Source organism: Xiphophorus hellerii, chromosome 18 (genome assembly GCF_003331165.1).
Source record: "Xiphophorus hellerii strain 12219 chromosome 18, Xiphophorus_hellerii-4.1, whole genome shotgun sequence".
Taxonomy (NCBI): Eukaryota; Metazoa; Chordata; class Actinopteri; order Cyprinodontiformes; family Poeciliidae; genus Xiphophorus; species Xiphophorus hellerii.
The window spans coordinates 21,683,662-21,699,100 of NC_045689.1; the positions used below are offsets into that span (position 1 = coordinate 21,683,662).

Below are 15,439 nucleotides of genomic sequence, written 5' to 3' on the forward strand. Positions count from 1 at the left end.
TTTTAAAGCAACAGAGGCCCAATTTCAAGGCGTTAAATCAGGAAGTACCATTTTTTCCCCCAAGTCATATAGTGTATATAATTTCTTTCAACAGCTGAAGGTAACACAGTTTCTTTAAGATTTAAAATGGCACTACACATAATACTGCTCCTTTAACAAGAATAGATAAATATGTCAATTTCAACATGTGCAAAACTAAATGTCAATTAAATTAATTAAGTTAATTGAATGTCACATGGAATAATTAAATCTACCTTCTTAAATAATAAATTTCAATTGTAAAATCTCATTTTATATTTAAAAGTATATTTGATTATTTCACTGTGTACTTATTTATGTATTTATTTATTTATTTTATGTCTCCTGAACTCTACATAGTTTTACAAGGTGCAAGTGAAAACAAATGCTCTTTTTTTTATTGGTTTAAATATTGGTCTTCCTCTGTACTAGTATGTATTACTTTATATTGCTTCGTCAGATTAAAATCCAACAACATTTCTTTTTTTTTCTTTTTGTTGAAGCAGAGAGTGGATTTTTGTTCTTGTTTTTAATGAAGCAGATAGTGGATTTTTTTTTTTTCTTGTTTTTAATGAAGCAGATAGTGGATTTTTTTTTTTTTGTTTTTAATGAAGCAGATAGTGGATTTTTTTGTTTTTAATGAAGCAGATAGTGGATTTTTTTTGTTTTTAATGAAGCAGATAGTGGATGTTTTTGTTTTTAATGAAGCAGATAGTGGATGTTTTTGTTTTTAATGAAGCAGATAGTGGATGTTTTTGTTTTTGTCGAGGCAGATAGTGGATGTTTTTGTTTTTGTTGAGGCAGACGGTGGATGTTTTATGCGTAACCCTGGAGATGTTGTTTCGCCTGTGTAGAAGCGGAGCTCTGTCGCCACCTGGCGGTCAGCGGCGGTCACTGTCTGTGTTTCCTAAACGGAAGATGGCGACAGGAGTCCTTCAGAGAGTCCGCGGAGGCTTCACTCCGGCTAAAAGCAGGGCTCTTTCAGCCGGAAACCTCTCGCTCTGGGTCAGGTGAGCAGTCACAGTACTGGGCACCTGGCTGTCGTGTTTGCAGCTTATTATTTTGGCTGTTGTGTGAAATATTCACCCTGCTTTTCTGTGGCTATCATGAGCCTGGTAAAGCTAGCCCGCTGACTGTTAGCAAACCGGGGTTGGCTTTCAGCTGTTAGTCCCTCTGAAGATTCATCCCCTGTTGATTTATCCCGGGAGGTGTGTGACAAAAGCTGCGTGTGTTTTTTGGTAGAAGTGAAATAACAGCAGTCTCTGTCATATATTGCCTTTAACCATGTGCAGTGCTCAAGGTCAGCTTGTTACTTCTTGTTTAGCTTCATCATAAGAAATACACAGGTCTTTTTATTTCTTTCAAGCAGCATGTGGGTCATCACACTTCATGGAAATGCGCTATATGCACTGTATAATTTTAAGCTGCATTGTAGCAGTTCGTGATGTAGCCCTTCGTCTTTTTTTCTTGTGTTCTTGGTTCAGAGGATTTTCAGCATCCAACAGCAGAAACAGAGAGGACAGCTGGTTTAGGTCTCTGTTTGTCCGGAAGGTCGATCCCAGAAAAGATGCACACTCCACCTTGCTGACCAAAAACGAGGAAAGTAACCTCTACAAAATTCAGTGTAAGGCCCCCACATGAATATTGGGTCCTCAACTTTTAATGTGTCTAATAATAAGACCAATAGTAATGACATATCTTCCTTCGTCAGTCCATAATGTGAAGCCGGAGTGCCTGGATGACTACAATAAGTTGTGGTAAGTGTAATTATGACTAAAATGTGTCTATATTAGATTACTAAAATTAAGTGCAAAAAATATTTATGCAATTCGCATTAGACTTTAGACTCTATCACTCAGATCTTGTGGTTCTAGTCTACTCTTCATCCCCAGAAAGTGCCTGAGAAGATTGTTAATCACGTCCTGCTGTGGATTTTCACATAGTTTTAGGGCTGGACTTTGAATAAGCCATTCCAACACAAGAAGATGTTTTGATTTTTAACCCTTCTATTGCAGCTCTGGCTAATTTTCCTGCTGTGAAGAGAACCTTTTGAAAAATAGAATTTTTGATGTTGGGGAAAAAAATAGAAAACTGTGCGCCCTTTTAATAATTATGCACTAGTGTGTTGCTCTCATACATAAAATCCAATATAATGCGCTGAAGTTTACAGTTGTAATGTGACATTGTGGAAAAAATGAAGCGGTCTAAATACTTTTGCAAGGCTCTGCATGAATTCATTCTCAACTGTCTCAACTTAATGAAGACAGAAGGATATGTATTTATGGTTAAAATCTAAGTACATGATCAGATTGTTGCTCAGTTACTGCTGTTTAGAAGTTAGCTTTAGCTTTTTAAAGTCACCTGTGCTCATGTCCGTCATGTCTGCCGGCCTCATGTTGTCTCTTCTGTCGCAGCGAGGACGTTCTGCCCTCCATCCATGCTGATAAGTACTACCCCTGTGAGCTGGTGGGAACCTGGAATACCTGGTATGGAGAACAAGACCAGGCTGGTAGGATTACTAATAACACACAAATCTGCAGTATAAGCAGGTCTATGCTGTTGCGCATGGTTTTGCAATCAGCAGACAAGGCCTACTGGATCAACATAAAATCCATCATTTACAGACAATAAACTGCCGATTTGTAATTTATGATTTGTTTGTTTTTGGATTTTTTGATATTTCTTTTTTTGTTGTTGTTGTTAAAATTGTAACTGAGCTGAACTAACTTTCCACCTGATTATAGTTGAACTGCTGTTAATGAGAAGTTGTTTCTGCAGTTCATCTGTGGCGCTACAGAGGCGGCTACCCTGCTCTGACCGAGGTCATGAACAAGCTCAGGCAGAATAAGGTGACCTCCGTTTCCTGCGCTTTACCTCTGTTTTGCTCTCGTTTTATCGCTCGCTCCATAAAGTCAAAGTAAATCTGACGGATCCGTGTCTGTCGGACATCAGGAGTTCACGGCGTACAGAAAGGAGCGCGGGAAGATGCTGCTGTCGCGCAGGAATCAGCTCCTGCTGGAGTTCAGCTTCTGGAACGAGCCCATGCCCCGGGAAGGCCCCAACATTTACGAGCTCAGGTCCTATCAGCTCAGGGTGAGGAACGCCACCAACACGCCATCGCATCAGTGGTGCTCTGTGCTCAGAGTCATCGCTGCACTGGATCACAGGAGGAAACTGCAGAAATGTAACTGACGGCATGATCTGTTTACACAGATGAAATTATGCAAATCTCCTTTAAATATCCACACTCAAGCTCATCAAGAGTATCACTGTTTGTGTTTATTTGGGAATTTAGTTTATATTAAACTTTAAAAATCTCAATATTAGCATTATTCTATTCATTTTGAGCTTTTATTTACTTTTCTTAATCCATTTTCTTCAATTAAATTCAATGATTCTTATAAAAATGTTGTTTCATTTTGTGTTATGGATTTCATCTAATTCACATAGGGTCCTAAAAATTTTTGAAGTTGAAGTTTCCATTATTATGCCACACTGAAAAAGGGAACATTTAAAGTAAATAAATAAGAGCCCAAAATATTATTACAATCTTTACAGATGTTAACAAAGTCTCTTTTTAACGCCTTACTTTTTCCAATGAAATCAATTTGCAACGTTTTCTTCTGTGACGCTTCTCACAAAACTATTTCTAGTTTTATCTGAAGCTCTGTTACGTTCATCATACCAAATAAAGGAGGAACACACCTGGTTTGTGCATTTAGCCCGCACGCATTTGGATTTTTTTATAAACATTTTTAGTATTTGATCATGCCTGCTGTTAAATTCAACGTAGATCTGCTCAAAACCAAGCCCTCTCTTGCAGATTCAGTCCTCCTTTCTAATCTGAAAAGGTCAGCCTTCATCTAGCTGTGCTCCCCTTGCAACATGTGAAAAATGCCCTCCATTACCCCTTGTCTCAGGCTGAGATTATATCGGAGAAACGGCATGAAACGTGTTGTCTTAAACCCAGTCAGATGATTGAAGAAGCCTTCACGTGTCGTTATTCTTCCATCTTAATGTATTTAATCTGGACAGAAGTTTTGAACGCTGTTTTATTGCAATAAGGAATGTTGTGTTTTCTCCCTCCTTCTGCAGCCAGGAACCATGATCGAGTGGGGTAATTACTGGTAAGGCAGCCTGAATTCATCTGACTCACTGAACTGTAGTTACAGAGCAGTTGCAGCACATGAACCCTCTTTCATCACACTGTCATTAACAAGAGATATTCCCCGAAGACGCTTCAAATTTGAAGCTGCGCTGTAACTGAGATTAAATCTCAAGTGAAGCTGTTTGCTTGAAGGATTTGTACATAATAAAAGAGACGTTACTTTAAGCAGCCATCTTCTTAATGACAAATGGCAACATAATTGAGGCAGCTAAAGATTTTTTTCCAATAAAAATCGTTCTGTCAACACATCTAGCACAGTTTTTATATACTTTAGAGCAAAGAAATTAGGTGTAGCTGCTTTTCTAATGTGAGGCCTTGTGTTTCATTCTGTCTCTGGGGGGGAGAAATATATCAACATCACTCAGGGATGGTTAGTATTGCCTTTTTTGTTGCTTTTATGGTTGCTTTAATTTGCCATTATTTGAAGAACCCCCTGTAGACCTATAAATAATGTCAGTAAAGCTACTTAAAGCAATTTCAACGTAATTTGTGTAGGTGACAGCTTAAAGTTCTGCTTCAAGTTACAACAACATGTAGAAATGAGCCTTCAGAGTTTAATAGACACGATCTGAAAACCCATGTTTGCGTTGGGGTGAGCATAATGAGACTAAAACATTCCTTTCACAGCAGCTCACCCATCCTGGCCTGTGTTAGGGTTCAGAGCAGCTCATTGATCGATCAGGTTAATGCCAGTTTTCAGACAGGGGCCAGAGTTAATTCAGACATGAGGAGAGTTTATGATCTTTGAAGAAGGTTCGGTGTGTTTTGGCGCCGGTTACGACTCGAGCTGCTTCTTGTCCTGCAGGGCCAGAGCAATCCGATACCGCCAGCGCAACAGAGAGGCCGTGGGAGGGTTTTTCTCCCAGATTGGTGACCTTTACATGGTCCATCACCTTTGGGGTATGACTGAACACAAGCATGTCCAAGTTTACATCATTTCTCCTGTTACCGATTTGTTTTTTCTCTTTAATATTGTAAGCTAAATTAGACCTCCAGACTTGTTACAAAGCCTCACCTTGGTTACATAAATCTTGCATTAGGATTTCTGACAAAATAAGCAAAATATAATCCTAAAAAGTTAACTTTTATAAGAAATGTTTAATGGCTATATAAAATTGTCATAATTAGCTGAGATCATTTTATTGGCCCTCATGCAGAAACATAAACCATCAATGCTAGCAAACTTTCTTTGTGTCTTTAAGAAAGGCGTTGAACTACGAAGGCCAACGCAGCATGACAACACTGGGATACGGTTAAGAACCATAAAACTAAAATTAATAAGAAGACAGACACTTAAACACACAACTGTGTGTATTGAAATATTGTGTTGAAAATAGTAGCAAATTAGCATCAATTCTGATTTCCGTCGCTCTTTTTGACAGAAAAATATTCTACATGGCAATAATTAACCAACCTAGCAGTTATGGCATGCTACTTATTTTGTGCAGGGTTTCCCACAGAAAACCTGCTAAGCCCAGCAGCAGTCATCTAGCTACCTGCCATTGTTTTCTAGTAAAAAAATTCTTTAATGTTGACAGAAAATCTGAAAAAATTACTAATTAATGTGTTATTAGAAGGCATTACTAAAAATACCTAAATCCCAACTGTAAAGTCTTTTAAAAAAAGTCAAATAAAAACGTAAGTCAGTAAACAATGCTTAGCCTGGTGGTGGTGCAAGTAAAGCCTGGTGGCCCGCCAGGCCTGTAATATACTGGGGAATAGTGTTGTGGAAATGTATCATTAATTAAAAATGGTGATTATTGAGATCAGTTCAAATCTTACTGTGGAGTTTAATTATTAAGGTCATATATTTTGTGAAAAAATTGTGAATCCAACTTTCTGGTCCATGAAATGTTCAAACTTTCTGAGAAGCTTAAGTCTAGATTTTCATTATTTGAAAGGAATAATCATAAACAAAGAGGAATAAACTCTTTAAGTGTATTACTATGTCTTTTAATTAAATAAATTATCTTTTTTGACGGTATTCTAATTTATTGAGTTGTCCCTTTACTCTTTGATTTGCAGCTTACAAAGACCTTCTGTCCCGAGAAGCCACCAGGAACGCCGTGTGGCAGCAGGAGGGCTGGCATGAAGTGGTGTATTACACTGGTGAGCTAAATGAAACCCTTTGTACTCCAGCTACTGTGGTTTTCCTCAAGTCAACCTGATGAACCTCTTCATATATTTCTCTCTGCAGTCCCTCTCATTCAGCACATGGATTCTAGGATCATGATCCCAACTAAAGCTTCCCCACTGCAGTAAGGAGGAACGATCCGTTATCAAGTTGGCCCCCCTTCGAATGTTACATTTCTTCTGTGGATCGCCATCATGGGTCCAACTTTCTGGCAGTCCTACCAAAAAAAAAACAGCCCTTTTTTTGTTTCTATATTGGCTTTATAACGTCAAGAATCCACTCCTAAAAATATCTGCATTTCAGTTCAAACAGATGTGGACGGTAGCGTGCTCTCGGTCACAGACGGCCAAAATTAACCAAATTGAAACCTTCTGATTGTCACATGCAAAGTCTTGTGCCACGTTAAAAGGCGGGCCAGAAGAAGAGCTCGTCTCCAGTTTAGGAAGCAGCAAAAGTTACTTGAAAAAGTGCAAGTGTGTAAAAAGAACGGCCAAGATAGTAATGTTGAAATTCATTGCTCAGTGCAGTAGCCATTTATTTATTTAATGTAGAGTACATGGTGTTTAAATGTGTTGACAAAGTGACTCTTTGATGTAAGCTGATCGACATGAGACCTCTTAATTTAAGAACATATATTTCAGTGACCTATCAAGGTGGTAAAGTCAGACATGCTGTACAATGCAGATATCAGAATTTTATATTTGCCGTTTGTTATGAACACTCCAGGTTCTGTTCTGTGTTTTATTCTTATGTTTCCTGTTAAAGCAATGTTACTTCTTCCCGGTGCTGTGTTTGTAACTTTTTTTCCTGTTGAGACGGCATGCCTGGTTTTAAAAATCTGTTTTTAATCAAACATTTCTTAACTGTGTGGGGAAAAGCGTGGGAACCTGTTGTCCATCAGCGGTCGGGTGAATCTGGTAGGAGGGATGCTGCATTGTCCTGTAATAATGGATGAGTTATCATTAAAGGATCCACATTTATCATTTTGTTTTTAAGAAGAAATATTGTTAGGAGATGGGAGAGAATGGAAAGAAATTAAAATCATTCAGACATTCTTTACAGCACGTTCTGGTCTTTAATTGGGATTCTCCTAAAAGGACTGAAGTCGCCACAGCTTTTGACAGTCAAGTCAGGTTACAGTTCTCTTAGTATTGAACACATTTCTAGGACAGTTCTTATTGCACATGCCATTATATAATACCTACAAGTTATCAGATTCTGATGTGATAAGTGCAAAAACACTAAAACTTAATGTCCTCTCACACAGTGCTTGGTTACTTTTTTTAGTACAAAAAACAACATTAAAGTGAAGTTTGTCTATTGTAAATACTTCTGTTCATAAAAAAAGTCTATTGAGTGTACTGGATAAAAAGCTTGACTGGCACACCTTTGGGTGCAAATATATAAAAGGTTAAATTAGTAACAGAACTCCTCTAGCATATTTAAATCTTCTCCAGCTCCTTGAGCAGCTCATCGAAGCTCGTCACATACCAGGAACTTCTCTCCTTGACTTGAGCTCTGACGACATTCCCGCCAAATCCAATAAAAGCATTCTGAAGAAGAAAAGATTGGATATTTTTATGTAAAAGGCCACGTCGTCACTGATGCTAAAGATACATCACTGGTGTGCGCAATAGGCTGATTTGTACCCTGATCAACTTAAAACTCTTCCCTTTTTGATCTCTGAACAAGGTTTACACCTGATGGTGTAGGTGAGCGCCATCAGGCCATGCTAACAACGCTAACTAGTGTGGGAGATAACTGGGTAAAGAACTCTAGAAGTTGTTTCTCAGTATCAGTGAAGTATTTAAAGAAAATTAGGCCAGAGGAAGAAGCTATTAAATGGAAACTTTTTTATGTTGGGACATGCTTTTGAAAAAGAGCAAATTGTCAGAAAATAACAGAAAAACTGCTCTATATTTTTCTTTATCTTTTAACTTGTTATGGAAAACACTGGACGTCAAAATGTGGCAACCTTTAGAAAATCTCAGGTTTATGGTTTTAGTAATGCTAGATGCAGTCATTGATCATATAAAATGCTAATAATCAACTCTTAAAAAGTTTCTCCTTGTTTTAAAGTATTAAGAAAATCCTATTTTAAAGCAACCATTCTGTACTGTATTCTGCACCATTTGTTCCTTACACTTATATGAATAATGAACAGCTACTGCAGGAATAAAAACATATATTAAAAAATATATACAAGTCCAAAAATATTCACACCCATAGATGTAAAGTAATGTTATAGTTTTACCAACATGTTTTCTGTGACTGGAAGTAACGTTTTGTAAATTTAATACAGAATCTGTGGAAGGTGCAAAAGATTACAGTCATTTCAAGGCGGCCTTTAAAGAGGACTTGACAACTTGAAATGGAAGATTTTTACATTAATTGTTGTGAAGGATATGAATAATTTTCAACATATGTGCTATTAAATAGTCAGTAAAACATTTTTTGTTGTTGCTTAAAAGTGGTAATCCATTTAGATGATCTTTTATGAATGCTGTTTCTGTTTTATAGAAAGAGAATCAAAATCAAATGTGGGATCAGCAACTCTAGGCATTACAAAATTCAGAAACTGGCTGTAAAATTCTAATTTCTAACATATTAAAGCAGATCTTCTCCAGTGAACACTTACAGCTGGGGGACAGGCCTCCAGATCAGTGGCTCCATCTCCAATCATCACCACCGTTTCGAAGCCGTACTGCTCCTTCAGCATGCTTATCACTTTTCCTTTGCCGCCGCTCTCTGCTGTGGGCTGAGTTTCGTCGAAACCCGCGTATTCACCTGCAAATTTAGTTGGAGATTAGAAACGGACACAAAACCTGAAAGAGCTGAATGGACAGAGACGAGCACAAGACAGCGTGACCCGGTTCTCACCATTAAAGTAGAACTTGAGTCGGTTGGCGTAGACGTGATGCAGGGGGATGTTTAGCTGAGAAGCCACGTGTTCGACGATACAGCGAAAACCACCGGAAATGAGGAACACCTTTATGTTGCGCTTGTGCAGACGGTCCACGAGCTCCCTGGACAAAAACGAAAAGCGTTTGTCAACAATATGGAAAACGGAGAAAAAAAAAATAACAGGAAAATATTTCATTATTTATTGAATGTTTCTTTTCAGTTTCATCTCATCTTAAATTATTTCTCAACATATTCTGTGTAGTATACAGTCATGGGAAAGTACTTCCCAGCTGCTTCCATATCACTTAAGAGGGAAAGTTAGTAGCAAGACGCAGCTCTCTGGGCAATTCTGGCAGTTTACAAGCCTGAAGAATAAAGGTGTGTGTTAACAATGCCAAAGCGGAAAGATATCAGCAATCCCCGTAAGAAGCAATTGTTGTGGCCTGTCAACCTGGGAAGGATTTTTAGGCCATATCTAAATTAATAGGAAGTCTGTCATTTTATAATGAGAATAATTGAAAACACTTACGAATATTCACTGTAGTGAATGTCATGTTTACGCTACAGTGGTGCAATTATAATTGATTTAGAGAGTATTTGGATCTGAATGAAACACAAAAAAATCGATTGATATGCCTCAGCATGGCTTAATATAACTTTAGAAGTGAAGAATTTTCTTCACACATTTCAGCTGTACATTTTTGAAAGATGTCTATACTTACCCCAAAGAATTAATGGAACACCATTAGTGTTCAAAGTATAAAATCAGTTGATCACTTGTACCCTCTTCAACTTTTGAAGTACTTTTTGAGCTTTTGATTTGTTTTAATAGTATAGTTCTAAGTTGTCTCCATAGGTTTTGAACTATGTATCAACTGGTTAATAAGAGCTGAGTAGATTAAAGGCCCCAAAATGGTTTCTTTGGATCCTTGATAACTTGTGTAACTACACAGTATCCAGTCCGCATGGATTACTTCATAATGTTTAAACTATAAGACACCAATTACTGCCATTACCAAAACAGGAAGGAAAATATGGGCAAAATTTGTCTGGACTGGGTTTTGGAAAAGCTATGTGTCACAAAAAAAATCCAAATCATATCAGAACAGCAACAACAAAATACCTGCATAGCATATATAGACATGTAACATCCAGTTTGTTCTTTACACTTGGATCCAGTGCTTCTGCATGCAGTGCAAAACAAAGTCTGCTGAATTGATTTACTTTATCAGCTCTCCGCACACTTACTTTATGCCTGGAGTCAGCTGAGGCGGGTGATCCGTTATGAGTTTGTTTACTTGTTCTCTGGAACATCGGATGATGGACAGACGCTCAGTAAGGGCCTTCTTGAACGTCATCGAGCCGCCCATGGCTTTACGAGTCCTAAAATGTCAAAGTGGATTTGGTTCATATCTACTAATATGGTTAATTTTAGGAAGACAGAGTAAATAAACATACAAATGTGTTGAGGACAGAATGTGAACAGATGCAGCACCTTGCAGAAATATCCTGTAAACTTTTGGACATTTTATTGAGAGATGTGAACGAAAGATATGTGGGAGTGTTGTTTGTACCTATATAGCACTTTTGTCAACTTCACTTTTTTTATATATACATAATAAACAAATTTGAATTTATAGTATTGGGATTTTAATGGGATTAATTGTGAGGTTGAAGGAAAATGATCTGAGGTTTTCAAACTATTTTACAATTACAAAATCTGGAAACTGGTGTTCCTTTGCATTCAACCTCCTTTACTTTGAGACATCGAAATAAAATCCAGAGCAAGCTCCTGCTACCTAATTATGCAATTAGGAAGAAGAAAGTCATAGCTGAAGGTGAGCCGTGACGAGAGAGGTCCCATTTGGAGAATGCCACAAGTGATCTGATCAGACGAAACAAGTGATCTGCCTATACAAAACTAAATGTGTCGAAAACTAACACTGCACATCACCCCAATGCTGGTGGTGGCAGCATCATGCTATGGGCATGCCTCTCTGAACTTTCTTGCCTCTCTGGAAGAAAACATGTTAGAGGCTGTGGAAGACTTAAAACTGGTACAGAGTCCAAACTACGGTAACGCTTTGTTTAAACAAACTTGTGTTAAAATTGTCCTGTCAATATCCAGACCAAAATCGAATTTAGCAGCTGTGGCAAGACTTAAACATTGATGCCAAGAGAAAGTCCCCATCCAATTGAGGGGTCAAAGAGTTTTGCAAAGAACATTGAATAAAGGCATCAGTTTAGATGTGCAAAGCTCCTAGAAGTATACTCCAATGATTTGTGGCTCTCATTGAGAGGTAGGTGCAGCTTGCACTGAAAGGTGTTTTTCTTCCTCTTCTGTGTTGGTCTATCATATACGTCCCCCCCCGAAAAAAATCAATTGGCATCTGTTGTAGTAACGTGGCAGAATGTGGAAGACCTAAAAGAGTAGAAGTACTTCTGCAAAGGCGTGCGTGAAAAGCGGCTTACGTACATCTCTCTGACCACATCCCCCACCCCACAGAATTTGGCCAGTTCATCAATGCCTTCTTCTTTGATGACTGTGCTGTCCACATCGAAGCAGACAGCATCTGCTCTCCTGAAGAGCTCCTTTGTCTCCTGGATAGTTGTCATTGTGCTGGGGAGGGAGACAAAAATTCAACATGAGATGAGCAGCACTGCTATTAAGCCTGGTCATTCAGACTGGGGATGTCAGGTGACATGAAGAGCTAACACTGGGAAGTCATCTGGGCGGTCTGTTGCTGTGTTGTTGGTTTAAGGGGACATCTCTTATGCCTGATTTCCTCCTGCATGCTGAGGACGCCGTTCCTCCTTTGGAGCAGAAAACGCAGCTATTCACTGAAATACCTATATGAGCAAACTGTGTATCTATCTGACTTTTTTTTTTTTTTTTTTTAAACGAGTCTACAACGCAATAATTTGAACTAGAAAAGGCGTTAACAGTAGTTAACAATTAAAGAAGCCGGGAAGACCGGTGGATGGACATCTTCTGTCCCTGTTGCATCACCCCAATGCGGCATGCAGACGACTAAAGGTTCACCCCCTGAACCCGCAACAAAACAGAAAAGAATAACACTCGTGAATGCTGCTGCTACTATTACTCTTCTTATGTAACATATCGAAACTTCAGTCGACACGGAGAGCCTCTGGAATGTCTTTCCATTTGTATACGAGGGTTGACTTTTACCTACACCCCCAGGTCTTCTACTGCAACTGTCAGCAGTAAAAAGCCACATAACCCTGCACCACAGCACCATAGTGGTCATAAATATGGAATATTGCGTTGCTCTTTATACATACCGAGAAAGAAGAGGGTTGATAAGGAACGAGAATGCTGGTCGCTTTAACATGAACCGACTGAGACCGCTCACCGACGAGGAAGAGACGAGCCATACGGCTGACCAATCAGAGAGAAGCCGACAAGGTTCCCGCCCACTCACCCGCTGGCTCGCTGCCATGGCGACCTCAACGGTCAAATACCATGCGTTAGCAAAGCCGGGGGAAAAAAATTACGAAAAGGTTGGAAAACTTGTAAGGCATATTGTCAGTTGATGTAAACAAAAAATAAACTCAAATAAGTTTGAAATGAACAAATTACATTTTTTTATATACATTTGTCATCAGCATTTTGTAAGCTAAATTTTGAGTGAAATCCCGTGAGGTATATTGCACATTTTGTAATTCTCTTGAAGTTCTTTTTTTTTTTAAATGTATGGCTTCAACTGTTCTTTTACCTCCCAGTCAACAGTTGTAACCAGGAGAATAACAGTGGAAATTTCCACTGAAAACCAGCTTAAAAAGGAAGAAAGTGAGCTGTAGGCATTCAAGTCCCAGGTGTTGTCTTTGATAAAACATTTTGCTTTCCTTCCAAAATCTTGCCACAACATACATACATACATCCATCCATCCATCCATCCATCCATCCATCCATCCATCCATCCATCCATCCATTTTCTTACACCCTTGTCCCTAGTGGGGTCAGGAGGTCTTTCCACAACAGTTCACTGGAATTCCCTATGAAACTGGTGTCAGCCCTGTAGGCTGCCTAGGACTGAGATCAGAGCTTTTTGATGGCCACTCTAAAACATTGACTTTGTTGTCCTTCAGAAACTTTGTAACTAATTTGGTTTTGTGATAAGACATTATCTATTTTAAGGACCTCTTTGTGTCTAACTTTCTGGCAGATGTCTTAAATATTCTGATTCAATAATTCCCCATAACAATACCATACCATACCAACTTTATTTATGAAGCACTTTATACACCGACAGGACCAAAGTGCTACACACACAATCATAAAATACAATGCAATTATAAAATAGAAAAGATCGAATATAAAATACATATGAATATACAGACACAATAAAACCAAGTGAAACCTCTCAGATTGTGCCAAAAGCCAAAGAAAAAAGATGGGTCTTAAGAAGGGACTTAAAAGCAGCGAGTGAAGAGGCCTGTCTTATGCCCAAAGGAAGATCATTCCCTAGCTTGGGAGCTGCCACAGAAAAAGCACGGCCCCCTCTGAGCTTGCACTTTGTCTTTGGTGCCTTCAGAAGCAGCTGATCAGCTGACCTGAGGGAACAGGAGGGTGTGTAACAGCTCAGACAGATAGGGAGGGGCAAGGCCATTAAGAGCTTTTTTTCATTTAAAAACAAATAAAAGGATTTTAAAATTAATCCTAAAATGTACCGGCAACCAGTGTAAGGAAGCTAAAATAGGGGAAATATGGTCAAATTTTCGTGTACCTGTTAAAAGACGTACCAACTTATTTTAACAGCCTTTTGTACCCTCTGAAGCTGGAAAATATATAAATCATTGACTCCTGTATAAAGTGCATTACAGTTATCCAGCCGTGTGGTCCCAAATGCATGGATCACTGTTTCGAAGTGCTGCCTGGCTGATGGCGTAGAGTTGAGTTGTGATCGTAGAGTTGTAGAGTTTACCACCCACAAGACAACTTGTGGGTGGGGAAGATGGCGCCGGTGTTTGAGGCTTGCCGTCTGACGCTCCTCCTGTTTTGCTTTTGTCTGCTGTCCGCTTTTAAGTTTATTACAAGTGTAAACTCTCTCTCTCTCTGATTGTGTATAACAACGACCTCTATTTTGTGAAGTGCACCCGTTGCTCTTGCAGCAGACAATCCATTTAAGATGATCCTACCACTCCTGAACATTTGGGATGGGGCCAAGTTATTATTACTCTCTTCTGCCCAAACTTGAAAAAGGCTTAACCTGTGAAAACTTTGTCTTTCCTTCTGTGACTTTAGGCAAATTCAGGTTGATGACTGTGGATGAACATTTTGATTCGATTTGATCTATGTTAGAGTAACTTCTGAATCTAAATAAAATAACCAAAAACATGTAATCCATCGTTCTGGCATTTATCAAATAAAATGACTTGTAAGCTCAACTGACCTAAAACAAGGAACTTTTAAGATGATTTCATGTTTTACAGGACAATTAAAAATGTTTTTTAAAGGGTATGTACAATCTGGTTACAATAGCATTCAACCTGCTTTCCAGAAAACGTTTTTTTTTATTAAATTATTTATACGCTAGATATCTGATTGTAATCGCATTCAACCTGCTTTGCTTTCTAGGAAACCTTATTTCTTTTCTTCTCTTTTTACACAGTGTACTACAACAGCGTTCAACCTGATTTCCAGGAAACCTTTTTTTTTTTAAGTACTTGCAGTTTTGATTCTAGATTAGCGAGGGGCGCTGATGAGCTTGTTGTTGATTAGAACAGCCCCAGAAGAAACGTTCTAAAGCAGAGAAGAAGAAGAAGAAGAAGAAGAAAGATGCCGATGGTCCACGTCGGTTAAGGTAAGCAGGAAGTAGGGTTAGAGGTAAAACCTCGTGGAAATGTGGTATTCTTTAAAGATTTGAAAGATGAACAGATGGAATTGCCGCATCCAGCTTATTATAAGTAATTTAACTGCGTGTTAAACCTAAAATTCTTTATTTCTGGTGTGAATGCGGGCACAGGACGTGGCTCTTCACGGTTGTAAATGCATTAAAAAGTGATGATGACGTGTCTCCTGTGAATGTATGTGTTGTTTATAGTGTTTACAGGTCGGTAAATAGTTATAATATTGCTGTGCATCCTTTTCTCTTGTGACACAGGAGGAGAGTGAAGCCGGTGGCCTGATGCCAGCCATCAGCCAGGCTACAACAGATGCTACAGCAGATGCTACACCACGCTGACCCGCTGCT

General features: G+C 38.8%; 2 protein-coding genes across 3 annotated transcripts; one reads left to right on the forward strand and one right to left on the reverse strand.

Moving 5' to 3' along the window:
- The first annotated feature begins 895 nt into the window (after positions 1-895).
- nipsnap2 (nipsnap homolog 2) lies at positions 896-7,375 on the forward strand. The gene is made up of 10 exons (XM_032545984.1): positions 896-1,028; positions 1,503-1,642; positions 1,730-1,775; positions 2,433-2,527; positions 2,797-2,867; positions 2,971-3,111; positions 4,114-4,145; positions 4,992-5,086; positions 6,212-6,295; positions 6,384-7,375. Exons 1-10 carry the CDS (start codon positions 937-939, stop codon positions 6,446-6,448), a joined length of 861 nt encoding a protein of 286 aa, XP_032401875.1. The 5' UTR covers positions 896-936; the 3' UTR covers positions 6,449-7,375.
- Positions 7,373-12,700, reverse strand: psph (phosphoserine phosphatase). 2 transcript variants are annotated; one of them, XM_032545988.1, is made up of 7 exons: positions 12,528-12,602; positions 11,941-12,038; positions 11,701-11,844; positions 10,473-10,607; positions 9,201-9,346; positions 8,959-9,107; positions 7,373-7,873 (listed from the first exon to the last, which is right to left on the reverse strand). In XM_032545988.1, exons 3-7 carry the CDS (start codon positions 11,838-11,840, stop codon positions 7,763-7,765), a joined length of 681 nt encoding a protein of 226 aa, XP_032401879.1. In that variant the 5' UTR covers positions 11,841-11,844; positions 11,941-12,038; positions 12,528-12,602; the 3' UTR covers positions 7,373-7,762. The 2 variants fall into 2 exon arrangements, with proteins under 2 accessions (XP_032401879.1, XP_032401878.1); XM_032545987.1 differs by lacking the exon at positions 11,941-12,038 and having other exon boundaries at positions 12,528-12,700.
- Between the last annotated feature and the right edge of the window lie 2,739 nt (positions 12,701-15,439).